General features: G+C 58.6%; 1 protein-coding gene and 1 long non-coding RNA gene across 25 annotated transcripts; one reads left to right on the top strand and one right to left on the bottom strand.

Moving 5' to 3' along the window:
* Window positions 1-554: 554 nt before the first annotated feature.
* On the bottom strand, window positions 555-3,855 carry LOC146402126 (uncharacterized). Its single transcript, XR_014805230.1, has 2 exons — window positions 3,412-3,855; window positions 555-3,204 (listed from the first exon to the last, which is right to left on the bottom strand). It is a non-coding gene; the product is annotated as an uncharacterized LOC146402126 (long non-coding RNA).
* Window positions 3,856-6,069: 2,214 nt separating this feature from the next.
* Window positions 6,070-26,119, top strand: DEF8 (differentially expressed in FDCP 8 homolog). 24 transcript variants are annotated; one of them, XM_084959185.1, is made up of 13 exons: window positions 6,214-6,624; window positions 7,012-7,158; window positions 9,911-10,029; window positions 10,656-10,753; window positions 12,643-12,792; window positions 13,572-13,713; window positions 15,416-15,580; window positions 16,147-16,274; window positions 16,484-16,597; window positions 17,368-17,448; window positions 17,959-18,099; window positions 18,189-18,298; window positions 19,729-26,119. In XM_084959185.1, the coding sequence occupies exons 2-13, from the start codon at window positions 7,100-7,102 to the stop codon at window positions 19,829-19,831; spliced, it is 1,410 nt and encodes a 469-aa protein (XP_084815311.1). In that variant the 5' UTR covers window positions 6,214-6,624; window positions 7,012-7,099; the 3' UTR covers window positions 19,832-26,119. The 24 variants fall into 24 exon arrangements, with proteins under 24 accessions (XP_084815307.1, XP_084815302.1, XP_020952684.1 ...); XM_084959177.1 differs by lacking the exon at window positions 19,729-26,119 and adding an exon at window positions 18,768-19,088 and having other exon boundaries at window positions 6,505-6,624; window positions 13,572-13,746; XM_084959179.1 differs by having other exon boundaries at window positions 6,508-6,624; window positions 18,768-21,285.
* The last annotated feature ends 83 nt before the right edge of the window (window positions 26,120-26,202 follow it).

Here is a 26,202-nt window from a genome sequence, read left to right as displayed (position 1 = left end):
CGACAGGTAAGACCCCTCCCCACTCAGCCATGGCTGTCTCCATTGGTTCTTTGAGCTGGGCAAACACAGGCCCTTGCAGGATTCCTGACCCACAGCCCTCCGAGCGCTGGGAGCGTCTGCTTTGTGTCACTGCGTTTCAGAGCGGTTCGCTGTGTAGCCTGAAAACAGGAATAGCCTCAGAAAGTGGCTAGAACAGCATGTGGCCCATAATAAAAGCCCTGCGTGTTAGCTCTTGAATACATGTTACTGTCAGTGACGGGAGCTTGCCTGCATGGCCACGAGGGGGCAGGAGGAGCGGCCCAGGGTCTACGCAGTCCCACCTGAGCCTCCCAGGACCCGCCAGTGTGGACGCCACTACCACATCGGCTGTCCTCAGGTCCGCCTGCCCCTTTCCGCCTGGGCCATTGTCCAGGGGCATCCAGGGTTGGGCACGTTCCTCGCCCTCACCCTGGCCAGCACACAGGGCTGCCAGGAGATGGCCCACACCCAGAGGCAGGGCTGCCAGAGCAAACACACGGTGCCCGGTTACAGTGGAATTTCAGATAAACGCAGAATAACGTTGCACTTGGGGACACGTTTATGCTGAGCAGTTACTTCTCAGTTATGGAATCTGGTAGCCTAGACTGTCCCCACAGCAGGGCCTGTCCTGGGGGCCAGGCAGCCTCGAACCCTTCAGCCACCAGGTCGCACATCAGGGCAGAGTTGTGAGGCAGTTGCTTACAGACAAAGAAGCTGAGGTGTGGAGTCAGACAGAGCTGCCCACAGACAGCAGCTGCAAAGCGCGGGGCTGCAGTCGGGAGGGTTCCTGCTGCCCCTGGGGATGACGGCCTGGGGAGGGGACAGTGAGTGTCTAGTGGGAGAGGACCCTCGAGTCTGCCCCTCTCCACGCGGCAGGCGCTTTCTCTAGGGCGATGGCCCGGCTGCAGAGATTATAGCCCACGCCTGTTTCAGGAGGTGGCATTCCACATAGATGCTGGGGAATGGCTCGGACCGTCAGCGTCGAGAAACGGGACCCATGAACGGGGAGAAGTGACGAACAAGGCTCCTGACTTGTGCACAGGGGTGCGGGTGCTCCAAAAAGCGTGCGCGCCGAACTAAGGACCCCCCCCCCCCGCCGCTTGTCCCTAGCGCGGGCGATGTCCCTGTCCCCTTCCTGCGGGTCCCGTCAGGGCGCACGTCCTTCCTGTTGGCTCATTTGAGACAGGTTGTTCCTGGGAGAAGAGGGGACGAGGAGGGGGTCGCAGGAAGGGGCGCGGGAGCAAAATGGAGGCACCAAGATTTCCTCCGACAGAAAAGACGTCATGTTACTTTCCACACAGTCATTAAAAAAGAAGAAGAGCTCCCACTGCGGCGCAGTGGAAATGAACCTGAGTAGCATCCATAAGGATGCGGGTTCGATCACTGGCCTCACTCAGTGGGGCAGGGATCCAGCCTTGCCATGAGCTGTGGTGTAGGTCGCAGACACTGCTCGGGTCTGGCCTCGCTGTGGTTGTGGCGTAGGCCAGCAGCTACAGCTCCCTTTGGACCCCTAACCTGGGAACCTCCATATGCCGCGGTGTGGCCCTAAAAAAAGCGGGAAGAAAGAGACCTCTGCTCTTGAAATTCTTAGAAAACTACTGGCTTAGACAATAATAAGTGAGTGTGTGCACCTACTGAGCACAGACAAAGCCCAGCCTGTGAAGGTCACTTTGCAGGCGTCACTGTCCGCACAGCTGGGGTTCTCCCAAACGGAAGACAGGCCAGGGCTGCATGAGGTTTGGAGCAAGGGTGGAGGCCTGCGTGGGTTCGGTTTCACACTGTGGGCTCTGTGGGAAGACGCCCACCTCAGAGCCGGACCTGGGAGCTGTCCAGGGTCCCGTTTCCTGGGGAGACGCAGACTTAACACAGACCGGAGCTTTGCGGTGCAGGCCCTCCAGCTGAGAGGCACACCTGGGCTGCCCTGGGCCATGTGACCCGGTGATACAGATGCTCCAGGCAGGAGGCAGAGAGCTGTCACCCCCAGTCTGATGGCAAGAACGGTTTCCCAGTCCGTGAGTGTCTCAGCGCTGCGTCACCACGGAGGGTGAAGTCCTCACCCCTATGCGGTGGCTGGTGTTGGAGGGGTGAAGTCCCAAGCTTGGAGCCTGCTGGCTGGCATGAGGCCCTCATAAAAGAGGCCCACAGAGCCCCCTCGCCACGCAAGGACACAAGGAGCAAACTGCCATCTGCAGCCGGTAGAGGGCCCTCAGGGCACCCAAGCAGGCCAGCACCCTGACCCCAGCCTCCAGCCTCCAGAACCAGGAGAAGTGAATGTCTGTGGCTTGTAAATCACCCAGGACTTTGTTACAGCACCCACTACTTTGTATGGCACCCAGGACTTTGTTAGAGCCCCTAGTACTTTGCTATAGTGCCCAGTACTTTTTTAAGGTGCCCAGTACCTTGTTATGGTGCGCAGTACCATATTACAGCACCCAGTACTTAGTTACAGCACCCAGTACCTAGTTACAGCACCCAGTACTTAGTTACAGCACCCAGTACCTTGTTATGGTGCCCAAACGAACTGAGAGTACCTTTAGCGCTGACTTAGAAAAGCTGGGAGTTCCTGCTGTTGCACAAGATCAGTGGTGTCTCGGGACGCAGGTTCAATCCCCAGCCCAGCACGTGGGTTAAGGATCCAGCGTTGCCACAGCTGTGGTGCAGGTCGACACTGCGGCTCGGATCTGACCCCTGGCCCCGGCACTCCACATGCTGCGGGGCGGCCGAAAAGGAAGAAAAGAAAGAAAAAGTCATTTTTGCAGGTTCATTGCGCTTGACCTGTGGTTACTGCCCAGCACTTTCTGTGATCTGTACCCAGGCTCCATCTGAGCAAATGGAGGCTTTCCGAGCTCACCAGCCAGTGAGCTTGTCCCCAGGGGCTCCAGGGTGGTGGCCATCACACAGCTGGACCCTGCTGGAAGTGGTCAAGGCCCTCCCTCTGATGGCCCCACGTGGCAAGGCTACTGCCACTGCACTGAGGCTGAACAGGAGGGGTCAGCCATGGAGCAGGACTGCCTGGCCCCCAAGCCCGTGTGGGCGTATCTGGACGTTTCTCTCTCTTCTTCTCTGAAGGTCTCTGGAGGGGGAGGCTGTATTTTCATCCCGCAGAAGCATTTATAAGGTCAGCGTAGAGTCTCCCCAGGATTCCTCTGTTTGCCAGTGCGTGTCACACACCTGAGCTCCTTCCAGCTGCCACGGGGAAGGAGAGTGATGGTTGTGGGAAAGGCAGAGAACAAAGATTAACAAAAAGACGTCCAGCGTCACCAAGGTCATGCTAACACTGGGCCAGCAGGCCCCAGACAGAGAAAGCAGGGCCATGGGTGCTGGGGACAGAAGTGGGGACAGGGAGGGGTTGCCACAGGGCCGGGGGACCTCTGAGGACTTGGGTGGGGTTACCATTTTAATGAGGCCATAGTCTGCGGGGTGTATGCATGTGTCAAGACGGATCCGACTGTGCACTTCAACACTCCGTTTGCTGCATGTCGGTTACACCTCGACAAAGCCCTGAGGAGAGAAGAAGCTCGCAGAGGCCCCTGGTGGCTCAGAGGGTTTAGGCCTGGTGCTGCCACTGCAGTGACTGAGTCTCTCACCACCATCAAGGCCCAAGTGTGGGAGTTCCTGTTGTGGCGCAGTGGAAATGAATCTGACGAGGAACCATGAGGTTTCGGGTTCGATCCCTGGCCTCGCTCCGTGGGTTAAGGATCCAGCGTTGCCGTGAGCTGTGGTGTAGGTCGCAGACGCAGCTCAGATCCTGCGTGGCTGTGGCTGTGGCGCAGGCCAGCAGCGGTCGCTCCAATTGGACCTTTAGCCTGGGGACCTCTGTATGCCACAGGTGTGGCCCTAAAAAGCCAAAAAAAAAAAAAAAATAGCCAGAGTGTTTACCTTGACCCACGGCCCCTCCCACCTCCAATCCCCTCTCTCTGCACCTTTCTGGCCACGCGACCTGAGTTCTCTTCTGCAAACCTTGGCCCCGTGGGCTCCAGGCGTTCACACATCTGGCTTTGGGCCCTTGCCGGCTGCCCGCGGTCCTCTGCTTCCTCCGCTTTGGGGCTTGGCATGTCCTCTTCCCCAGCTTTTCATACACTTGGCATCCTGCTTATTTGCTTCTTGAGCGTCACACCTGCTACTCATCGGCTTCTTTGCTTAGCGTCTGTCTGGCTCCTCGGGTTCTGCCTGCTCCCTGCTGTGTCACCGTGGGAGTGGGCCCCTGCCAGGTGGAACATTCTTCCTCTCCTGGGGACTGTCCCTCCCTCAGGCCCTGTCATTAGGCACCCACGTATCCAGGCAGCATCCTAGGCCCCAAAGCTGTGCAGAAAGCAAACAAAACTCTTGCTGCAGCCTTTGGTTTCTTTTTGTTGTTGTTGTCTTTTTGCCTTTTCTAGGGCCGCTCCCGTGGCATATGGAGGTTCCCAGGCTAGGGGAGGAATCGGAGCTGCAGCCGCCGGCCTACGCCACAGCCACAGCAATGCAGGAGCCAAGCCACGTCTGCCACCTACACCACAGCTCACGGCAACGCCGGATCCTTAACCCATTGAGCGAGATCAGGGATTGAACCTGCAACCTCACGTTTCCTAGTTGGATTCGTTAACCACCGAGCCATGATGGGAACTCCAGCCTTTCGTTTCTGATGTGGGGGTGGTGGAGGGTGGTGAAGACAGACGGGGCTTCCTCAACTCCTGCACCGCTGCTGAGCAGCCCCGCTGGGCCTCCGGTGTCCTCAGTGAGAGGGAAGAATTGGAGCACCTTCTCCCCTCGCGAGCTGCGAAGGCCACACGGGGTCAGGTAGCTGGAAGCTGACTGCACAGAGGTCCCCTCTTCCTTTTTCCCTCAGCTCCCAGGGTTTAAAAGAAGATTAAATGCCAATTTTGTTTCTAGCCGTGCCCACGGCATGTGGGAGTTCCCGGGCCAGGGACTGAACCTGTGCCACAGCTGTAACCGGAGCCACAGCAGTGACCGCCACAGGATCCTTACCCTGCTGAGCCACAGGGGAACTCCTAAATACCAGCTTTTTTAAAAAGAACGTTTGCTTTTGATTTAAATTAGGACTTTTGTGATTAAGGAAAAATCTAGAAAATGCAGTCCCCTTCTTTACCATTGTGAATAAAAAATTAATCAGGAGATGTGAGAAAGAAGTTGAATTTTTTTTTTTTTTTTTTTTTTAGGGCCTCACTCTTGGCATATGGAGGTTCCCAGGCTAGGGGTTGAATTGGAGCTGCAGCCGGCAGCCTACACCCCAGCCACAGCAACTCGGGATCCGAGCCGAGTCTGCGACCTACACCACAGCTCACGGCAACGCCAGATCCTTAACCCACTGAGCGAGGCCAGGGATAGAACCTGCAACCTCATGGATACTAGTCGGATTCGTTTCCACTGAGCCACGATGGGAATTCCAAAAAGCTGGAAACTTTATTCGAGCCACATTTGAGAATTATGACCTGGGAAGAGCATCTAGAAAGCTCTGAGGACAGTTCTGCCCATTAGAAGTCAATCGGTTATGGCAGTTTTTTACGACAGAGGGCTGGACATCAAATGACGTATTACTGACACTTGGCACAATCCAGATCTGAGCTCCTGATGCTGGAGCTGGGAAAACGTGGCTGTTGGTGGCTGAACAGGCATTCCTGCCATGTGGGCGGGGCGGGGGGGCGGGGGGGTGCAGAAATGCAGGTCCTCCGGGCACAGCGAGGGGCGAGAGGCCCAAGGGCAGAGCGGCTGTTGAAATTTTTCTTGTCTTGCCATGACGTAGGAATTTTATTTCACACCATCTATTTTTTTGCTTTCTGGGCCTGCACGTGCAGCGCATGCAGCTTCCCCGGCCAGGGGTCGAGTCTGCATCGTCATGGGCCCGCGTCGGGTTCCTAGCCCGCCGAGCCCCAAGGGGACTTCCTCTTGCCCCCGGTCCTGAACAGCGGGACCCCGCGGGCCCAGTTCCCGGAGTGGGACGTGCGGCCTCCGCGTCGGCTGGGGGTGCGGCCTCCGGCTGCCGTGCGCCTCCGGGCCGCAGGCGGCAGCAGCGGGCGGCGGCGGCTGCAGCGCAGCGAGGGCGCGGCCACCATGTAGCGGGGGCGGCGGCGGCGGCGGTCAGGTGAGCGCGGGGCGGGAGGCGCGGGCCGGGGCCCGGGGCGCCGGCCTGGAGCCCGGGGCGGGGGGGCTCTCCCGCGCGGACGCCGGGGCCCCGGGACCCGCCGAGGCCCCGCCGGAGCGCACAGCGGGACTCTGGGCCGCCAGGCCCCTCCCCGGGTGGCACAGGGGGCTGGTGACCTCAGCTGTCTCCACCCTGCTCCGGCGGGGTTTGGTGGACGCGGCCACCCCAGGTGACACTGTCACTGCTTCCGGCTGTCGACACGCGTTGTCGTAGGATCTGTGAGGCCCGGGGCGTGGGGGGGTCCCCGAGACAGGGCCACCCTGTGCGGGGGGCCGGGCCAGTCTGTGAAATGGGCGGGGGGCGCAGGGTCCTGGGCGTGTGTGTTGTTGTTGTGGGGGAAGGGTGGGGCTGTCCTCCTCGAGGAGGTGGCGCAAGGCTTCGGTGACTCAGGCTCCTTAAAGGGACAGTAACACAGGCCCTGCGCCCGGAGCGGTCCCGGTGGGCCTCCTTCCAGGTGTGAGCAGGTAGGAGCCCGGGAGCCCCTGGTGGCAGCAGGGGTGATGACAGGACCTCTTGGAGCCCGGCGCCTGGGTGTGGGAGGCTGATGCAGGTGCCCCAGAGCCCTGGGCTTCATTCTGAGGTTTCCTTTAAAGCAAAGTCAGTGGAGTCCACACCCCCAGAGAGGCGGTCTCTGGAGGGGGCCGAGGACTGGTGTCCTTTCCTCTGAGTGTCCACCTTCCTGCCTGCCCCTGGGAGACCCGGCCTGAATTCCGGGTGCAGGGCTTGTTGTGGGGCGTGCCTGGTGGGGTGGTGAGGGTGGTGGTGCTTCCTGCAGAGGCAGCCCCCACGCCCTCATTGCTGGGCCCATGTGTCAGTGGCCTCCTTCTGCCCTGGACTGTGCACTTTGGCAGGGGGGAAGCAGGCTGGGAGAGATGGGCAACCCCACTTCTCTGCCCTCCTCGGCCTCCACATCCCTGCTGACTGCCCGTGGCGAGGTTAATGAAAGCTGCTTTTCCTGAAGGAACTGGAGCCCCAGGAGCCCTGCCGGGAGTGGGGAGGTATTCCTTCTCAGAGCTTCTCTGGCCATTTATGTATTTTTAATTTAATTTAAAAAAATGTTGGCTATGGCCTGCAGTGGTAGCTTTTTTTGATGTGGGCTCTCAGTTCCCAGACCAGGATTGAACTTTCAGGGAGAGGGCTGGGTCCTAACCATGAGGCCACCAGGGAACTCCCCTGGCCATATTTTAAAATGCTGGGAGGTTTCTCAGGGGAACCCCCCCCGCCCCCCACCTCAGTCTCCTGGGGTCGGGCTGCTCGTCACATGGTGTCAGACACAGTTTCCTCTACAGCGACTTTGGGTTTTGGGCTTCACTGCCACATATGCCAGTCCTTTTAGTTCTGCCCCCACTCCGGGCGGGAGGCAGTGTGTTTTCCCTTATTTATGGCAAGAGACAGCATTGAATCAGGCCAGTCTGATTCTTAATATTGACGTTGATAACAGCAGATGGCAGCTGGTATTTATTTTTGGCCAAGGTACTGAGAACTTTGTACTGACGAATTTAATCTGTAACCCTGTGCGGTGAGGACTTATTTTCCCCATTCGAACATGAGAACTCCTAAGCAAAGCCAAGCGTTCCCTGGTGTCTCCGTGGGTTGAAGATTTGGTGTTGTCACTGCTGTGACTTGGGGTTTCTGCTGGGATGGGGGTTCAGTCTCTAGCCAGGGAATTTCCACATGACATGGGCATGGCATCAAAGTAAAAAAATAAAAAGAAAAGCTAAGAAAGGTTTAGGCCTTTGCCCAAGGTCACACAGCTTGGAGCTGACGGAGCTGCGATTTGAAGAGGGGCCATTTGTCTTATTACCATAAGGCTCTGGGCGTTAGCAGTTCGAGTCTGTTTTGGCCGCAAGAGTCAGAAATTGTCCTCCCAATAACAGTGGTTTAAACAGGAGTTTATGCTTGTCTCACTTGAATGAAGCCGGGAGATTTGCATCTCAGGGCTTCTGTCTCACAGCCCAAGGTGGCTGCTCCAGCTCCACCCTTTACATCTGCATCCCAGGCAGCAAGAGGCAGGGAAAGCTCAATAGGGGCAGTCCTACTACCTTTTAAGAAGAGTTCCCAGAAGGCTCAAAATCTTTTTGTTCACATCCCATTGGTCAGAACATAGTCACATGACCACATCTAGCAGCAGGGAGCTGAGAAATCTTGAGATAAGTGAAAATTCAGTCTTCTCCACTATCAGAGAAAATCCAGACCTGGAAAGTCATTAAAACAGTGGGAACAGGGAGTTCCCGTCCTGGCGCGTCGGAAATGAATTCGACTGGGAACCATGAGGTTTCGGGTTCGATCCCTGGCCTCAGTGGGTTAAGGATCCCGTGTTGCTGTGGCTGTGGTGTAGGTCGTAGACTCGACTCGGATCTGGCCTTGCTGTGACTGTGGTGTAGGCTGGCAGTTGTAGCTCTGATTGGACCCCTTGTCTGGGAACTTCCATGTGCCATGGCCACGGGTGCAGCCCTAAAAGCCAAAAAAAACACAACAACAGCAGTGGGAGCAGGGAGTGCCCATTGTGGTTCAGCAGGTTAAGAACCCAACTAGTATCTATGAGGATACAGGTTCGACCCCTGGCCTTGCTCAGAGTGTCCAGAATCCAGTGTTGCCTCAAGCTGTGGTGTAAGTCACTGAAGGTGCAGCTCGGATCTGGCGTTGCTGCGGTGTAGGCCGGCAGCTGCACCTCCGATTTGAACTTACATATGCTGCACATACAGCCCTAAACAAAAAAACAAAACAGGAATTCCCGTCGTGGCACAGTGGTTAGGAATCCGACTAGGAGCCGTGAGGTTGTGTGTTGGATCCCTGGCCTTGCTTGGTGGGTTAAGGATCCCGCGTTGCTTAGGTTGCAGATGCGGCTCGGATCTGGCGTTGCTGCGGCTCTGGTCTAGGCCGGCGGCTACAGCTCCCATTCGACCCCTAGCCTGGGAACCTCCATATGCCGTGGGTGCAGGCAGACAGGGGTCATAGGACTGCCTCTTATAATCGTGAATGATCCAGACTCACGAGGAAAGCAAAACCCACTGCAAAGCTTTAAAAACATCCCCGCCACCTCCTGGGAGCTCTTTTCACCCTGGGGACTGAGGGCCGCTCAGGAATGTGGCCTAGCTGGTTGAGTTGGTCCCCTTCCTCCCTGTGTCCGAGGCTGCTGGGCTCTGGCTGGGGGAAAGCAGTGCCAGGCTGCAGACCAGGCACTTCCTGCCTCTTGCCTTGGGTCCCGAGGTGTGGGCTCAGGCCCCGTGGGGCATCAGCCGGAACCCAGGCCGGTGAAGTGCCAGCCTGGCCCGCACAGTGACTCACTAGCATCCATGGGGGCCTCGTCACGGGGCTCTGGCCAGGCGGGCCCTGCCCAGGGCCACAGTGCAGGTGACAGAGCCCTGATCCTTGTGCTGGGTGGGTGGCAGGTTCTCTGGCAGGAAAGGAGCCCCTTGGGTGGCCAGGCAGCCCTGTTGCTCAGGCCTTTCCTCCTGCAGTGAGGCAGCAGGTGGGGTCCCAGGGACTGGTGCTGGGAGGCAGGGTTCTGGTTTCTGACTCTCTGACCACCCCCCCCAGGTACCCCCTCAGCAGATCACCCAGCCCCTGAGGGGGTGGGGCCCTGGGGCCTGGGGACAGGGCAGAGGATGGAGCTGTGGTGGGCAGATATTCCGCCCTGAGCCTCCTGGGGGAGTGACAGGGGCCAAGGGTCCCCTCTGAAACCCTGGGAGGGGAGGGGAGGGGACAGGGAGCCTGGGAGCTGGACGCCCATCTCTGCTCACCCCACAGGTGGGGTGCTATGGAATATGATGAGAAGCTGGCCCGGTTCCGGCAGGTGCACCTCAACCCCTTCGACAAGCAGCATGAGCGGGGGGCTGGTGAGGAGGCCCTGGACGCCAGAGCCGGAGGTGGGTGCGTGGCGGAGGCCTGTGCGTGTGGCTTGACCCTGGGGCGCCGGGCGCTTCCTCCGTGGCGCGGGGAGCGGGGAGCACGCTGGCTGTTCTACCCCGTTAGGAGGAACACTCCTGAGGGCGGGATCTGTGACTGTCTTGTCACCGCTGTGTCTCAGGGCGCAACACACAGCAGGCACTCACCCTGGGGACTCGGGGGCGTGAACGGGCGCTGGATCTGCAGGGTGAGAGGTTAGGAGCTGGAGGGGCCTGTGCAGAGGTCCAGGCCCATGGAGGTCCGGAGGTCCCGGGGCCCAAGCCTCAGGGAGAGCCGGCAGGGTGAGGGGCCTGGGTGTGCACAGAGGGGCCTGAATCCACGGGGGCCCAGGAATTCTGCTGTGTGGGCTTCAGGCGGCCTTTCCCGCATCCACGTCCCACGCAGGAGCCTGTGCCGTAGAATTCGAGCGCAGCTTCTGTAATACAGTTTTGAATGGCTCCCTGTCTGCACAAGCACAAGGCTTCCTCTGCGAATGCAACAGAACTGAGGCCAGCACGGGCCCTGCTGCCCGCAGCACCTCCTGTGCCCCCCACCGCCCCCACTCCTGTGGCTGAGCCGCCTGACTCTCTGCTGCCCTTCCCACCAGAGGCCCTGCCTGAGCTGCCCCCTGGGGAACCGGAGTTCCGCTGTCCAGAGCGCGTGATGGATCTCGGCCTGTCCGAGGACCACTTTGCCCGGCCGGTGGTAAGGTTCGGGGTCCACAGGCTGGGGGAGGGATGAGGTGCCCCAGAGCGTGAGGAGCCAGCCATGTCCTCATCACCCCCTGCTCAGGCTATGTGATCCCTGGTTTCCACCCCCAAATCTGCTTACTTGGGGGGACATGCCAGACCTGGGGTTTGGGAGCCTGGCCTGCTGTTCCTCTCCCTACGTGCCAGTTCCTATGGAGCGTGTGTGGCAGTGATTCTACCTGGGGCCCCAGGCAGCCCTGTCCCCATGGTGTTGGGGGTGAGGGAGGGAGGGGGCAGCGGCCTGCCCACCCCGCACCCCCAACCCAGTGAGGCCGGGCCCCTTTTTCTGTGCTGTGTTTTCTTCCATGGAAACCTCGCTTTTTTTTTTTTTTTTTAATAAAAAGGCTCTATTGATTGTTTTTTAAGTTTCAAATTTTTTCGTTTTATGTGAACTGTCCCCAACTTTTATTTGGGAGAAACATTAGAATAACATTCAAATGTGACTTAAGTCCTCATGTGCTGTTCATTTTGGAGTTTGTTTTTTTGTTTTTTTTGTTTTTTTGGCTTTTTAGGGCCACACCTGCTTCATATAGAGCTTCCTAGGCTAGGGGTCCAATCAGAGCTGCAGCTGCCGGCCTACACCACAGCCACAGCAACGTGGGATTCGAGCTGCCTCTGTCACCTACACCACAGCTCACGGCAACGCCGGATCATTAACCCACTGAGTAAGGCCAGGGATCGAACCCACAACCTCATGGTTCCTAGCCGGATGCATTTCCACTGCGCCACAGTGGGAGCTCCTTGCTGGTCATTTTGTATCTGGCCTTCCTGCTTTATTTACACTCTGCCGACACCCATGTCTATTTCATTTATGTGTTTACATCTTTTTTTTTTTTTCTTTGGCTGCACCAGCGGCACGTAGAAGTACTTGGGCCCGGGATCGAACTTGTGCCACTACAGCCGCTGCAGTGACAATGCCAGGTCCTTGATCCACGGAGCCCCAGGAACTCCTGCTGCATCTTTATTATGCCATTTCTGAGCCCCTCCTCCTCCTCTGGTCTCCAAGCGGGGTCTCCTCTCCGCTTTGCCTGGTCTCTTGGAGCCTCTGGGTGCTGGGGGAGGAGCCTGAGAGCAGCCCCAGCCCCCAGCTTAGACACCTGGCCCGTCTCCTTTCCCTCCAGCAGGGGCTTCGCTAGGCCCCACCCTGGGTCACTGAGAGTGGCTGGGCCCGGGGACAGGGGTGCTGGGGTGTCTCTGAGAGGCCGCGTCCTCTCCTTCCTGACATGAGTGTCATTTCTCTGCTTTCACCCGAGAGGAAGCTCTGCAGAAGTGAAAGGGACACAGAGGGCGCTGGATTTCTAAAAGAAGGAAGTTGTGTGTTTTTTTTTTGTTGTTTGTTTGTTTGTTTTTATCTTTTTAGGGCCGCACCTGTGGCATATGGAAGTTCCCAGGCCAGGGGCGGAATGGGAGCTGCAGGTGCCGGCCTACACCACAGCCACAGCAACGTGGGATCCGAGCCGTGTCTGCAACCTACACTGCAGCTCATGGCAGCGCTGGATTGCCGACTCATGGCGCGAGGCCAAGGATCGAACCCACATTCTCATGGATACTAGTTGGATTCGTTACTGCTGAGCCACAGTGGGAACTCCAAAAAGGAAGTTGTGTTTGAAAAACTTCCTGATTTCCATCTCTGGAAGCCCCTGAGTGGCCTCTGGCCAGGTCCAGGCGGGGGCAGCTGGCGTGGGGAGGCCCCTGCCCCAGCCACAATCTTCCCTGGCCTCGGGCCCTGCGTGACATCTGGCCGAGCGAGGGGCAAGGAGGTCTACTCTGCGCCCAGCGGGCTCCGGGGCCAGGCCATTGAGGAGGGCACGCAGGCACCTGACTGCTGGCTCCCTGCCCGGGCAGGGCCTGTTCCTGGCCTCTGATGTCCAGCAGCTGCGGCAGGCCATCCAGGAGTGCAAGGAGGCCATCCTGGAGCTTCCCGAGCACTCGGAGAAGCAGAAGGACGCTGTGGTGCGGCTCGTCCACCTGCGGCTGAAGCTCCAGGAGCTGAAGGTGGGTCCGGCCTGCCTCCTACAAGGCAGCCGGGGCTGAGGGGCGGAGGTGAGGGCACCCAGGAAGGTGGGAGAGAGATGGGCCCCCGGGCCCGGGCAGGCTGCTTCTCTGCTCATTGCATGTGGATCAGCCAGTCCAAGGTCATGCGTCCACTCATGGAGCAAGTGGGTGAGGGAGTCCCACCTTGAACCCCTCGAGCCAGGGGTGGGGGTGGTTTCCTGAAGGCGACAACGGGAGGGGCCGGAATCCCAGGTGCTGCTGCATCCTGCAGGGCTCATCCTGGGAATTTACAAATTAGAATATTCAGTTGAACGTAGGTAAGGCTATGGTGTGGGGTAAGACACCCCAAAATACAGTGGTTCAAAGGAAGTGGACTTCCTTTTACTCATGTGGAAATACTGCAGGTGGCCCAGGCCCCACGTGGCAGCTCTTGGTGCTGGACAAGCCAGGGCCATCTCTTTTGCTGCTCTGTCAGTTCCTGGCGAGTCCAAGACTCCCCCCACCCCAACATCTGCCTTTGCGCGGAGCCAGCAACGTGTGAAGGGCAGCAGAAGCCCTGCCACCCCTGCTCTCGTGGCCTTGGCCCTCACGAGGCCCCGGGGCAGCTCTCCGCACCAGGGATGCTGGGGGAGGCGGTCCAGGCCTGACGCATCTCCAGGGGGTTCTCTTGTGAAGGTCTCGGGGCGGGGCCTGGGGCAGAGTCATCACCTCAGCTCCAGATGCCGCCTGGGAGAGACGGTCCGCCCGGCTCCCCCGGCACCCCTCCCTGCCTCCCACAGGACCCCAACGAGGATGAACCCAACATCCGAGTCCTTCTCGAGCACCGCTTCTACAAGGAGAAGAGCAAGAGCGTGAAGCAGACCTGTGACAAGTGCAACACCATCATCTGGGGACTCATTCAGACCTGGTACACCTGCACAGGTGAGCGGGGCCAGGCCTGGTACACCTGCACAGGTGAGCTGGAGCAAACTGCTCCTGGGGGGCAGTCAGGTACTCACCCAGGGGGGGAGGGTGAATCCCCCTCAGAGCTCTCAGTTTCCCAGGCCCTGTGGCGTCCGAGGGCTCAGGACCCAGAGGCCTGCCTTCACCAGGCTCACGTCCACATACCACATTTCCATTCAAATGTTTTTTCTTTTTCTTTTTCCTTTCTTCCTTTCTTCCTTTCTTCCTTTCTTCCTTTCTTTCTTTCCTTCCTTCCTTCCTTCCTTCTCTCTCTCTCTCTCTCTCTCTTGCTTTCTTGCTTTCTTGCTGTTTTTTGCTTTTTAGGGCTGCACCCACGGCACATGGAAGCTCCCAGGCTAGGGGTGGAATCGGAGCTGTAGCAGCTGGCCTCCACCACAGCCACAGCAACTTGGGATCAGAGCTGCACCTGCAACCTGCACCATGGCTCATGGCAACACTGGATCCTTAACCCACTGAGCGAGGTCAGGGATCGAACCTGCATCCTCATAGATACATTTCTACGAGCCATGACGGAAACTTCCTCAAATTTGAGTTTGAAGTAAATGACTGGCTTCTCAGTTGTATTATCCACGTTCCACGTGCTCAGGAGCCACATGGGGCTGGTGGCTCCCCTGCTGGACAGGGCAGGAAAACACTGCCATGGTTGCACACCTTCCCGTTGGAGGTGCTCTTCTGGAAGAGAAGTCAGACACAGTGAAGTGGTAGCTGGACTGTACGGCGAAGAACAGTAAGGAAGGAGAGACGGGATGGGTGCTACTTTAGGGTGGAGTAAAAAGGCATCCTGCGGAATCCCCGTCGTGGGACAGTGGAAACAAATCCCTGGCTCCCCTCAGTGGGTTAAGGATCCAGCGTTGCCGTGAGCCGTGGTGTAGGTTGCAGACACGGCTCGGATCCCGCATTGCTGTGCTGTGCCCTGGCCTAGGCTCCAATTAGACCCCTAGCCTGGGAATCTCCATAGGCTGCGCAGGTGCGGCCCTAAAAAAAAAAAAAAAAAAAAAGGACAAAAAATATAGGGCATCTTGTGACATTTAAGCACAGACTTGGGGTGTATCCTGAAGGAATGTACCTGCGGGCGAGTGGTCTGTGCAAAGGCCCTGGGGTCAGTGCGTGTCCAGTGCCTCCAAGAAGCAGCAAAGAGCAGTGTGGCTGGAGCACCGTGGCTGGGAGGGGGTGTGGGAGAGGTGGGTTCAGATGGCCAGGGGTGTCTCTGTAGGTACACCAGGGCCATGAGTGGGCAAAGACCTACTCAGCTTTTAACGCTGGCCGTGAGCAGAGGGTGGGGCGTTGGGATGGGACAGGGCCACGTACAGCCCTGGCTGAAGGGCTGGACGTGGGTGTGAGAGGCCATGGGGCTGGCGGCGCCGGTGTCGATGGCCTCAGTGGGTGGAAGGCTGGAGCAGTCCAAGGTGGGAAGGGGGGGTGGGTTTGCTAAGGAGGAGCTGAACTGCATTTAGACACTTGGGTTTGATGCCCTTTGGGCATCCAGATGGGAATGGCAGGTAGGCCCCACACTTGTGAGGCTGGAGTTGGGGGGCAAGGTTGCACGACATCCAGGGCCAGGCTCAGGTGGGAACCTCGGGCATCTTGGACCTGCTACGGTGTCGGGGCTGCAGGATGACCCCCCTTCTAAGAAGCCTGTTGTTGGTCCTCCCCCCGCCAGGGTGTTACTACCGTTGTCACAGCAAGTGCTTGAACCTCATCTCCAAGCCCTGTGTGCGTTCCAAAGTCAGCCACCAGGCCGAGTACGAGCTGAGCATCTGCCCCGAGGCAGGGCTGGACAGCCAGGACTACCGCTGTGCCGAGTGCCGGGCGCCCATCTCCCTGCGTGAGTGCCCAAGCGAGCAGGGCGCGTGGGGGCGGCTGCAGCCAGGCAATGAAACGGAGCCTGGCTCCCGCGCGGACCCAGTCCTGCTCCTTCCTTGGGAAGTGACGTCTTTCCACTGCCCACTCAAGCTGACTGGGGCTCGGGCACGGAGCACCTAGGAGTCCCTGCAGGGCTGGGCTGCACTCGGCCACCCAGGTGTGGCTCCCTTGTCACCGAAAACCCACCTACGTGGGAAAATCCCATGACGGGGGCTGTGTATCAGGCCTCCTTCCCAGAAACAGACTCACGGGAGCTCCCGGGATTAACTTCATGGGATTCCTCAGCAGCCCCATGCGGGCGTCCCGTCATCGTCCCCTTTTACTGGTGAGAAAGCCAAGGGGAGCAAGGCGCCCTGAGCCAGTGGGCTCTCGGGGCTTAGAAGACGGTCCGTCAGGTCTGGAGCCGGCGGGCCCCTCGCTGGCGCTCCTCCGCAGGCCCGTGTGGGTGCCGCTGGGGGAGGGCCTGAAGCTGTGGGTGGGTGGGTGTGGCGGGGACCCTGACTTTGCAACCCCCTGCCCACTCCGTAGGGGGTGTGCCCAGTGAGGCCCGGCAGTGCGACTACACTGGCCAGTACTACTGCAGCCACTGCCACTGGAACGACCTGGCCGTCATCCCGGCGCGCGTGGTGCACAACTGGGACTTTGAGCCGCGCAAGGTCTCGGGGCCGGGGGGGGGGGGGGGGGGGGGGGGGGGGGAAGAGTGCGGGGGGTGGTGCGGGGTGGCGACGGGGCGGGGACGGGGGAGCTCCTGGGGCACAGGGCACGTGATGGGGGTTGGGGCGGGAGGGGAGGGGCCGTGGCCTGCGTGGGGGCGGGGCGGGCTCCGGGGCCGCGGCGCCGGCGGTGCCATGTGTCCTGCCCACAGGTGTCCCGTGGGAGCATGCGCTACCTGTCGCTGATGGTGTCAAGGCCGGTGCTGCGGCTCCGAGAGATCAACCCTCTACTGTTCAACTACGTGGAGGAGCTGGTGGAGATCCGGGTGAGGCTCGGGGGCGGGGGGCCGCTGTACACCTGCTCCCGCTCCCCTGCTTAGGTTGAGCTGGGCCCATCCCCTCTTCTTTGCTTAAAAGTCGATAAAGCTGTGTCCAGTCACAGTGTCATGCAAGGCTCAGAGGCAGTTTGAAATTTTCTAGTCGCCACATAAAAAAATAAAAAGCAGGTGAGGTTACTTTTAATGACGTCTCGCTGAACCTAGCTAGCATGGCCATTGCTGAGGTACTGAGCATTGCTCTTCTCCGCTGTGCTCGTCCTTGCTGCCCAGTGTGCATCCCAAGTCAGCCCAGCCATGTCTTTGTGCTCAGGGCTGCATGCGGCTGCTGGCCGCGCTGTCTGCCACTCAGCAGGAGCCGGGGTGGGGGCAGGCAGGTGCGAGTGCCTGGGGGGGTTGGTCAGGGGCACTGGGCTTGACCGGAAGGAGGCTGAGGCCACGGCGCTGAGGGTGGCTGGGGTTTGACCGGGCACCCTGGATGCAAGCTCAGGTGTGTGAGGCTGGGCTGGGGTGGAGCAGCTGCTGACAGAGGCCCTCAGAGTCTTGCCCGGCCTGGAAGCTGTGGCCAAAGCTGCGGCCAGTGCTTGAGCGTGGCTGGAGCACTCAGATCTGGGACTGTCCTGGAGGACGGGCAGGCACCTCCGGTGCCTACTGACCCTGAGGGCAAGGTGAGGTAGCTTCCTGCAAAGCCCTGCCCCGGCCCCCAGGGGCCCTGCATGGCCGGCCTGGACGGGTCGCCTACCTGCCCCTCTTGTCCACAGAAGCTGCGCCAGGATATCTTGCTCATGAAGCCATACTTCATCACCTGTAGGGAGGCCATGGCAGCACGGCTGCTCCTGCAGGTCGGAGCCCCCCGGAGGGGGAGGAGGGAATGGGCGAGGGGAGGCGGGAAGCAGAGACCAGGGCCAAGAGGAGCTGACTTGCTACCTCTTGCCTTTAGAAGGTCCCCACACTGTCCCAGGGGACACTCAGTCTGTCCTGGTGGCCTCTGGCCCTGAACACAGCGGCAGGTGTGGTGGCTCCGTAGCCTTGCTGTGCGTCTGCACGGCGTGCACGGCCGCAGGCCTGCCCGGGCAGGGGTGGCCGTAGAATACACTTTTCCAGGCTCACCTAATTATCCGTTCAACAGACACTCCCTGGGTGACCGCTGTGGGCGGGCAGGGCGGGGGCAGTGTGCAGAGCGCGGCCCTCGGGCTGGGCAGAGAGAAGCAGCGCCTGGCGGGGTGGTGGGGTGTGTGGCCAGGGTCAGCAGGGCAGGGGCGCGGGCGCAGGGGCGCAGGCCCCGGGCCGAGGCGGCCGTGGGCCGGGGGAGGCCCTGCCCAGCCCTGGGGCTCACGCCACTGGGCCCGCAGCTCCAGGACCGGCAGCACTTTGTGGAGAACGATGAGATGTACTCGGTGCAGGACCTGCTGGACACACACTCGGGCCGCCTGGGCTGCTCGCTGGCCGAGACCCACACGCTCTTCGCCAAGCACATCAAGCTGGACTGTGAGGTGGGCCCCGCCGCGGGGCAGGTGGGAGGGTCGGGGAGCAGGCCGGAGGCGCCCCGAGAGCAGGCCCTGACCTGCCACCCTGTCCCCAGCGGTGCCAGGCCAAGGGCTTTGTGTGCGAGCTCTGCAGAGAGGGTGACGTGCTGTTCCCTTTCGACAGCCACACGTCCGTGTGCGCCGACTGCTCCGCCGTCTTCCACAGGTGGGTGCCCCCCCCACACCCAGGCCACCTGGCCGGTGCCAGGGCTCTGTCTATAGATGTCTGGGCCTTGGTCTTGGCCGCCTGGTCCCGAGATCCCTCTGCCTTGATCCTGAGGGGGAGTTAGACGCTGATGTGTGAGTCTGAATTGAAAGTTCCGCTGGGAACTAGCCCCCCCGGGCCAGGGAGGGGTGCAGCCCAGCCCCCGCGGGCCTGCCCGGTCCAGCTGGCTTCCCTCCCCCCCGGGACTGAGGCTGAGCTGAGGCCCGAGATTCCTGCACTTGCTAGTTCCTGTGACTCCCTCAGACCTCCGTGGGCTGAAAGAAATACTAATATCTTTGTTTAAGGACTTGGGTTCAAACAGCTTAAGCATTTATGTTTTAAAGACTCGTGGTGGGAGAATAATACACATAAATGGGAAGAAAGGTATTTTCATTTTTTTTTTTTTTTTTGGTCTTTTTGCTATTTCTAGGGCCGCTCCCATGGCATATGGAGGTTCCCCGGCTAGGGGCCGAATCGGAGCTGTAGCCACCGGCCTACACCAGAACCACAGCAACGCGGGATCCGAGCCGCGTCTGCGACCTACACCACAGCTCACGGCAACGCCGGATCGTCAACCCACTGAGCAAGGGCAGGGACCGAACCCGCAACCTCATGGTTCCTAGTCGGATTCGTTAACCACTGCGCCACGACGGGAACTCCCTATTTGCATTTTTTAAGGGACAGTTACAAATATGTGTGCACTTGCTGGGCCCACACAGCTTCTCACACCGACTCAGCCTCCCCCCGGCCCGCCCTGTCCTCGCTGGGTCTTGCCTGGCACCTGCTGTTTGTCACAGCAGCCGCTGACCCCCATGTCTGCAGAGCTGGAAATGCGGCCACAGTAAGGACGCAGCAAAAACTCTTGTTGAGACTGTGATCCTCTGAGCCAGCAGTTTTCGTGGTGTCTGACGTGTCACCTGGCTATGCCCCCTTCCAAACCCTAAAGTGGCCATGGGGACCGTGTGCACAGGGGCCTGGGTACAGGCTCTGCAGAGCGGTGACAACAGGTCAGTAGGTGGAGTCTCTGAGACCTGTGAGCAGAAGCCACCTCACCTGGTAACAAGGTGATGGGTGGGGCCCCTTGGGGGGCCCACCTGGAGGTATTGGAGCACCGGACGACCCCCCTCACCCCAGCTTTTACCCTTAGGGATAAACTGCATCAGTTTCCCTGTCTGTAGAGGGGTTTGGGGACCTGATGGAACGAGCTTGTGAAGACTCAGTGGTAGAATTTTACATGCAGAGAGCCCTGCCCCTGGGGACTGACCCCCTGTCCCCGCCCCTCCTGGACCGACCTCCTGTCCCTGCCGCTTCCTGGACTGACCCCCCCCCCCCACCGCGCGCGCCCCCATCCCCGCCCCTTCCTGGGACTGACCCTCTGTCCCTGCCCCCAGGGACTGCTACTACGACAATTCCACCACGTGCCCTAGGTGTGCCCGCCTCACCTTGCGGAAGCAGTCACTCTTCCAGGAGCCCTGTCCGGACGTGGACGCCTAGAGCAACAGAGCCCCTGCCAGCCTGTCTAAGGCCCACCGTGCTGGTCATTGCCAATGTCAAGGCGTTTCTTGTGCTCTGGAGACCCTAGGGTCTGGCTTCTGGACCTCTCCCCACCGCTAGGCTGGCACCACAAGGACCAGCATCTCCCTGGCGCTTTCGGGGGCCTGGGGTGGCTGTGCCTGGCTGTTTCCCGGGGGAGCTGCTGGGAGGCCCAGATCTCCCCCTGCCCCCCATGGCAGGGCTTTAAGGTAGGGGAGGGGAGGCGGCTGTATCTCATCTCCCTTTGGCCACAAGCCCTCCACACCCCTGGGGCAAGGCTGCTGGGCCTTGGCCACCCTGGACATCCCGGAGGCTTCCAGGGAGTGGCCGACAGGACTGAGGATGCCAGCTGCACACAGTCAGCCTTGGCCTGTGTTTCACCTGCGGTGGCTGGTTTGGGACCCACCCGGAGGCTCCCTCCGCCCCCACCCAGGCCCCTGGTGTCTTTGGGGACGTTGGGTTGTCCTGGCTGGGCTGTTCACAGCTCCTCCGAGGTCTCCCCTCGGGTCCTCCTCTGGCAGGGCCCGTCCAGGGGCGCTGGCTCTTCCCATACAACGTGGAAGGATGAGGGCCGCCTAGCTCTTAGCTTTGGATGGACTGGCCACCGCTCCCTCCTGGCCCGGCCCAGCCTACCCTGGTGCTCCAAGCTGGGCTGGGGCCTGCCCAGAGGGGCTGCCCTGCTTCCAGGTGGAGTGGTGCCTGTGCCTGGGAAGTCAGGGTTAGACAGGAGGGCTGCTGATGGCAGCTCTGGGACCAGGTTTGTCTGAGGGGCTGCATCCTTGCCAGGTGCCTGGGAGACCAACTGGGGCCCTTTGCTTGGGGTCCTGAGATCAGGCACCGGAAGGACACCTAGAGCACGGGGCGTGGGTGTGGGAGGTCCTGCTCCAGCTGGCCAGGACCCTTGGTGGTGGACTGAGCCACTGCCATCCAGTGGTGGAGCTGCATCTGCAGGGACGCTTTGTGCTCTGAAGACCCAGCTGCCAGGAGGCGTGTGGGAAGAGGCATGGATCCCAGCCTTTCCTGCTCTTCCTGGACCGTGCTTGGCTCTCGGCGCGAGTGGGTGACACACAGGTGGGGTGGGGGGCAGGGAATGCAGCCACATGAGTACCTGTGCCCTCTGCCTGGGAAGCCTGAGAGCGGAGAGGCCAGAGGCAAGGCCGATGCAAGGGCCGGGTCAAGACAGCACCACCCCTCGCCCCCTGCACCCTGGGGGAGCCCTCCCTGGCGGCCGCAGGCTGCGCCCTCCATCCTGAGCTGCCTTGGCAGGGCCCTGAGGAAGGCCAGCACCGTGAGGGTGGTCAGCAGCTGTCCCGCCCCGCTGCCCTTCTTCTCGGGTTGGGGGGCTCGGGGCTCACTGCCCTCTTCCTGCCCCTGGTCTGCACATTCCGCGATCATCACGGACCTACTGTTGGGAAGTTGGCTCTTCTTGAATTTACTGTGTCACCAACACGCTACCCAAGCTACAATCAGTGTCCACAAGAACTAGTCCACTGGCACGTGGCCGACAAAGTTGGCTTTATTTTTTAAACTGCCCCCTCATCATCTCGACGCCTTCCGGATGAGAAGTTCTTTAAGCGGCATCACGCGTGGGTCTTTGGGGTCCACGTCGTGGTGGCGAGGAGCCCATTGGTGTGGGCAGCACCCCATGGGCGAGCTGTGCGGTGGCGCTGCAGCCGGTCTCACGGAGTCTGTGCCCAGGACCGCGCGTGTGGTGAGCTGGGGACAAGGCTTTGTGCCAGCCCGCAGCCCTCCCCGCCCAGCGGGGTCAGATGCTGGGCACATCACACATGTGGCTGTCAGAGCCTCAGCCTCTGGTTCTTCTGTACGAGGCACTAAAGCACATCCCTGTTGGGGGTGTTTGGTTCCAGGGAGCCCTGAATGCGGCCTGGCACCCAGAGGAGGCTCACGAAATAGAAGCTGTTTTCCCGACAGAATCCTCCTTGTGGAAAACCCTCATTGACCCAACGTGAGCAGCAGAAAGGTGGCCAGTTGTGCAGGTCCAGGGCTGGCTCCAGAGAAACTCACTTCTTCACAAGCAGACCCACCGAGGGGGCCCTCAGGAGAGCCACGCATCTCCTCCCAGCTACAGCCCAGTCCCTGGGGGACGGGAGGGACAGGGACACAGGCAGCAGGGTGGGAGGTGTGCCAGGGCTGCGGTGTGAGCACCAGCCCCGACCTCGGGTAACTGAAGCTGCGCTCTGACTTCAGCTGGAGGATCCCGCCTTTACCCAGCCTCCTCAAGGTACGAAAGAGGAAGTTTCTTTTAATCCTTTTTTTTTTTTAGGGCCACACCCACAGCGTATGGAGGTTCCCAGGCTAGAGGTTGAATCGGAGTTGCAGCTACCCGCCTACATCGCAGCCACAGCAACGCTGGATTCTTAACCTTCTGAACCTGCGCGTCCTCACAGATGCTACTTTGGTTTGTTACCACTGAGCCACGACGGAAACTCATCTTTTAACCTTTTGACAAATTTAGGTTTACAGAAGTGTTGCAGAAACATGTACCCATCTCCTAGATTCCGCAAATGTTGGCATCTTGCCCCATTGGTTTTGGTCTCCGCACACACCGCTTCTTTTGAACCATCTGGCAGTGATGGCAGCCCTTTGCCCGATTCCTTCCGCATCGCTCCCCCAAGGCGCGCTACCGCACACGGCTGCTGGGCAGTCATCAGTCCGCGAGTTCACACTGACTGGGTTCCACCAACCCGTAACAGACCTCACTCAAAATCGGCCACTCGGGAGGTCCCGTCGTGGCGCAGAGGAAACGAGTCTGACTAGGAACCATGAGGTTGCGGGTTCAATCCCTGGCCTCGCCCAGTGGGTTAAGAATCCGGCATGGCCGAGGGCTGTGGTGTGGGTCGCAGACTTGGCTTGGATCCCATGTTGCTGTGGCCATGGTGTAGGCTGGCTACAGCTCCGACTGGACTCCCGCGCCTGGGAACCTCCATATGTCACGGGTCTGGCTCTAAAAAGCAGAAAAAAAAAAAAAAAGGACCTAAAAACACATTCAACACCGGGAGTTCTCACTCATGCTTCCAATTTCAAGACAAAATGATTCATTCTTTCCCTTTTCCTGTGTGCCGGGACAGTGACGGCCCCGGGCCCAGGGCACACGGAGCACTTTCCCCACGGCTGACCCGGGCCAAGGAGGCAGCAGCTCACTCGCAAGCATTTAGAACGCGTTTGGAGAGCTCTCTCCTCTGAAGCCTGAGGGCATCGTCAGGACAGTGCTGGAAATGAACGGGGGTGTCCCTCCCTCTTCACTGTGCATTTCCGATTCCTGTGAAATACAGTTCTGTTCGAACGTTCTGCTGCTTCCCTTCCCTGCTTCCTCTTTCCTCTTCTTGTGCAGTATGTTAACGTGGGTCCCAAAGTCAGAACTTTACCAAGGTACTCGGTCAGGCGGCTCCCTCGCTCCTGTACCCGTCTCTTCAGTCTTTTTTTTTTTTTCAGCTGCACCCATGGCATATGCAAGTTCCCAGGCCAGGGACTGAACCGGAGCCAGAGCTGTGACCTACACCACAGCTATGGCAATGCTGGATCCTTAACTCACTGCGCTGGGCCAGGGATTGAGCCGTGCTGCCACAGAGGCAAAGCCAGGTCCTCAACCCGCTGTGCCACAGTGGGAACTCTGACCCTTTCAATCATTTTTTTTCCCTTTCAGTTTTTGATTTCTCCTTCTTGCGCTCTCTGTACAAATGAGAAAGACAGGTATATGTCTTATTTTCCCTTTCTTCTGCAAAAGGCAGAATACTATACTACATTCTTCCATGTTTATTTTTCAATACATGGTACATCCTGGAAACCACATCAGTTGCGTTCTGTATTACTAGCGTAAAGTCATTTACATTCGCTATATTCCATTGTGTGGAATTGCCACCTCATATTTGATCGTCCTGGGGAGACTCTTCAGGCTGTTTCCTAGCTTTTGCTGGTACAACAACCCTGCAACAAATAACCTGGGCCTATGTCTCTCCTTCGGCGGAGGTGCGTTTTCAGGGTATAATCCTCCAAGTGGGATTGCTAAAACAGAGGAAATCTTTGGGAGTTCCCATTGTGGCACAGCGGAAACGAATCCAACTATATCCATGAGGAGGCAGGTTTGATCCCTGGCCTTGCTCGATGGATTACGGATTCCGCGTTGCCGTGGCTGTGGTGTAGACTGGCAGCTGTAGCTCCAATTCGACTCCTAGCCTGAGAACTTCCATATGCCGAGGGTGCAGCCCTGAAAAGCGGAAAAGAAAAATAAAGGAAGTCTTTTTATCTTGACCTCACTCAGGTATGTGGATGTTCCTAGGCCAGGGACCAAACCTGTGCCACAGCAGCCCCCAAGCCACAGCAGGGACAACGCCAGGTCCTTAACCTGCTGAGCCATCAGGGAACTCCAAGAAATGCTTTGTTTTTTTTATTAGTGTTTGATGCCCCCACAAGGGACGCACTGATTTGCGTTCCCACCAGCCAGGAATGAGGACGCCTGTCATCTTCGAGCCTCACCAAGAGTATGTAGTCGTACTTTTTATTACTGCCAATCTGACTGAGAAACGGTATCTGTGTGGCTTGAATTTGCACTTCACTGAGTGAGGTTAAACTTAGGCTTCAAGATCTAATTGACTTATTTATGAATTATATCTTTTGTCCACCTTTCTATTGGATTTTTAGTATTTATTTTTCTTTTCAATTTTCACGTATCAGGGATATCAGCTGATTTTCTGTGAGATATCTTCTTCCAGTGTGTCACTTGCCTTTGATATTGTTTGTAATATTTTATCTTCATGGAAAAGCTTCTTTCCTTTTTCTCTGGCTGCACTCATGGCATGTACAAGTTTCCAGGCTAGGGATCGAACCTGCACCACAGCAGCAATCCAAGCTGCTGCAGTGACAATGCTGGATCCTTAACCTGCTGCACTACAAGGAAACTCTTCTCATGGTTTGTTTTAAATAAGTTTTCCAAGATATTATTTCACGCAATCTTCTTAAAGCACATTTTTAAGTAAAATTTTAATGACAAAATGTGATGCTTTCAAGTGTTAAAATGAAAACACCAGAAGAGGACTCAGAGGCTTGGCTGGGCTTCCTCCCCAAAGTCCCAGAGACCGACCTCTGGTTAAGTTTGGTTGCACGCCCAGACGACAGCCTAGGAGAGCTGCTGCGAGCGCCACTCCTTCTCGCCGTACAATTCCCGGTAGCAGTTTATTGCATCATTGATGGCATTTGAAACTTTTCGTTTCCACTCGTCATCAGGGCTGTGACTGGTAAGGACCTGTAAGCCGGCCTCGAAATGTGAGAAGGCTCGGGACAGCTCCTGCGGGGTCAGCTGGCGCAGGGCCGGGGCGGCATCCGCGCTGCCCTCCTCTTCTGGTGGCTCCCGCTCCAGCTGCATCAGCTCCTCATTCGAGAAACCCTCCTCGTGGGACCGCAGCAGTCGCGCCACGTCAGCTTCCGCCACCTCTCCGAGAGCCACTTTGTCAGCAAGGCTCCCGATGTTCCCTTGAAGCTGTGCGATGCTGTCTGCTTGGGAGCCGTTCTGGAACTGAACACACTCAGGCCACATCTTCTTCCACACACTGTTCATCGTGGCTGGTCTGAGCTCCTCCCAGGCTATGGCAATGTTGTCCACGGCATCCATGATACTGTAGTTTCTCCAAAACGCCCCGACCTCAGCAGTCTCCTCCCCATCTGTTGCTTCGAGGATGTGCTCAAAAGTCCTTCTTAGGTAATGAGCTTTGAAGGTAGACGCTATGCCTTGACCCACAGGCTGCATCAGGTTGGCTGTACTGTCACAAAGATACTCCACCCTTACCTTATCGGACAGATCGCTCAAATTTACTGGATGGCACGGTGCACTGTCTAAGATGAGCAGGGCTTTGCTGGCGAGGTTATTTTGGGCACAGTGTTTTTCAACGGCAGGGCAAAAAAAGCACGTGAACCATTCATGAAAGATGCTCCTGGTGGCCCAGGCCTTTTTGTTTGAGCGCCAGATTACAGGCAAATTGGGCTTGGAGTACCCCTTCAGAGCCCTGGGGTTTTCTGAACGGTACACTAACAAGGGCTTCAGCTTAAAGTCCCCAGCCGCGTTACCACCAAGAAGCAGCATCAAGCGATCCCTGGATGGTACAACCCACCGCTCGGTTTTCTCTTCCAACGAGAGACGTGTTCCCTCAGGCATTCTTTTCCAATAAAGCCCTGTCTCGTCTACATTAAAAACCTGCTGGGGGGTGTACTCACCCTCCTGGATGATGCTTTTCAATACTTCTGGGTACGGGTCTTCCTTGCCAGGAGCGGTGCTGGGCATCTTCAAGTGGGGCCAACAGTGGCGTCCCCTGAATCTCACA

This window comes from Sus scrofa, chromosome 6, assembly GCF_054392235.1.
Source record: "Sus scrofa isolate SSC_HxYL_T2T_F1_AM1 chromosome 6, Sscrofa_HxYL_maternal_Yorkshire_Landrace_v2.0, whole genome shotgun sequence".
Classification (NCBI taxonomy): Eukaryota; Metazoa; Chordata; class Mammalia; order Artiodactyla; family Suidae; genus Sus; species Sus scrofa.
Note: the sequence above shows the minus strand (reverse complement) of the source record. Positions and strands in the feature narration are given on the sequence as shown.

Bases quoted from the DNA above. Each gene is read 5' to 3' on its own strand.
- DEF8 (XM_084959177.1), top strand. From the start codon at position 7,100: ATGAAAGCTGCTTTTCCTGAAGGAACTGGAGCCCCAGGAGCCCTGCCG. The intron at 16,275-16,483 runs GTCTCGGGGCCG...TCCTGCCCACAG, and splicing joins GGGACTTTGAGCCGCGCAAG to GTGTCCCGTGGGAGCATGCG. The intron at 17,449-17,958 runs GTCGGAGCCCCC...CTGGGCCCGCAG, and splicing joins CAGCACGGCTGCTCCTGCAG to CTCCAGGACCGGCAGCACTT.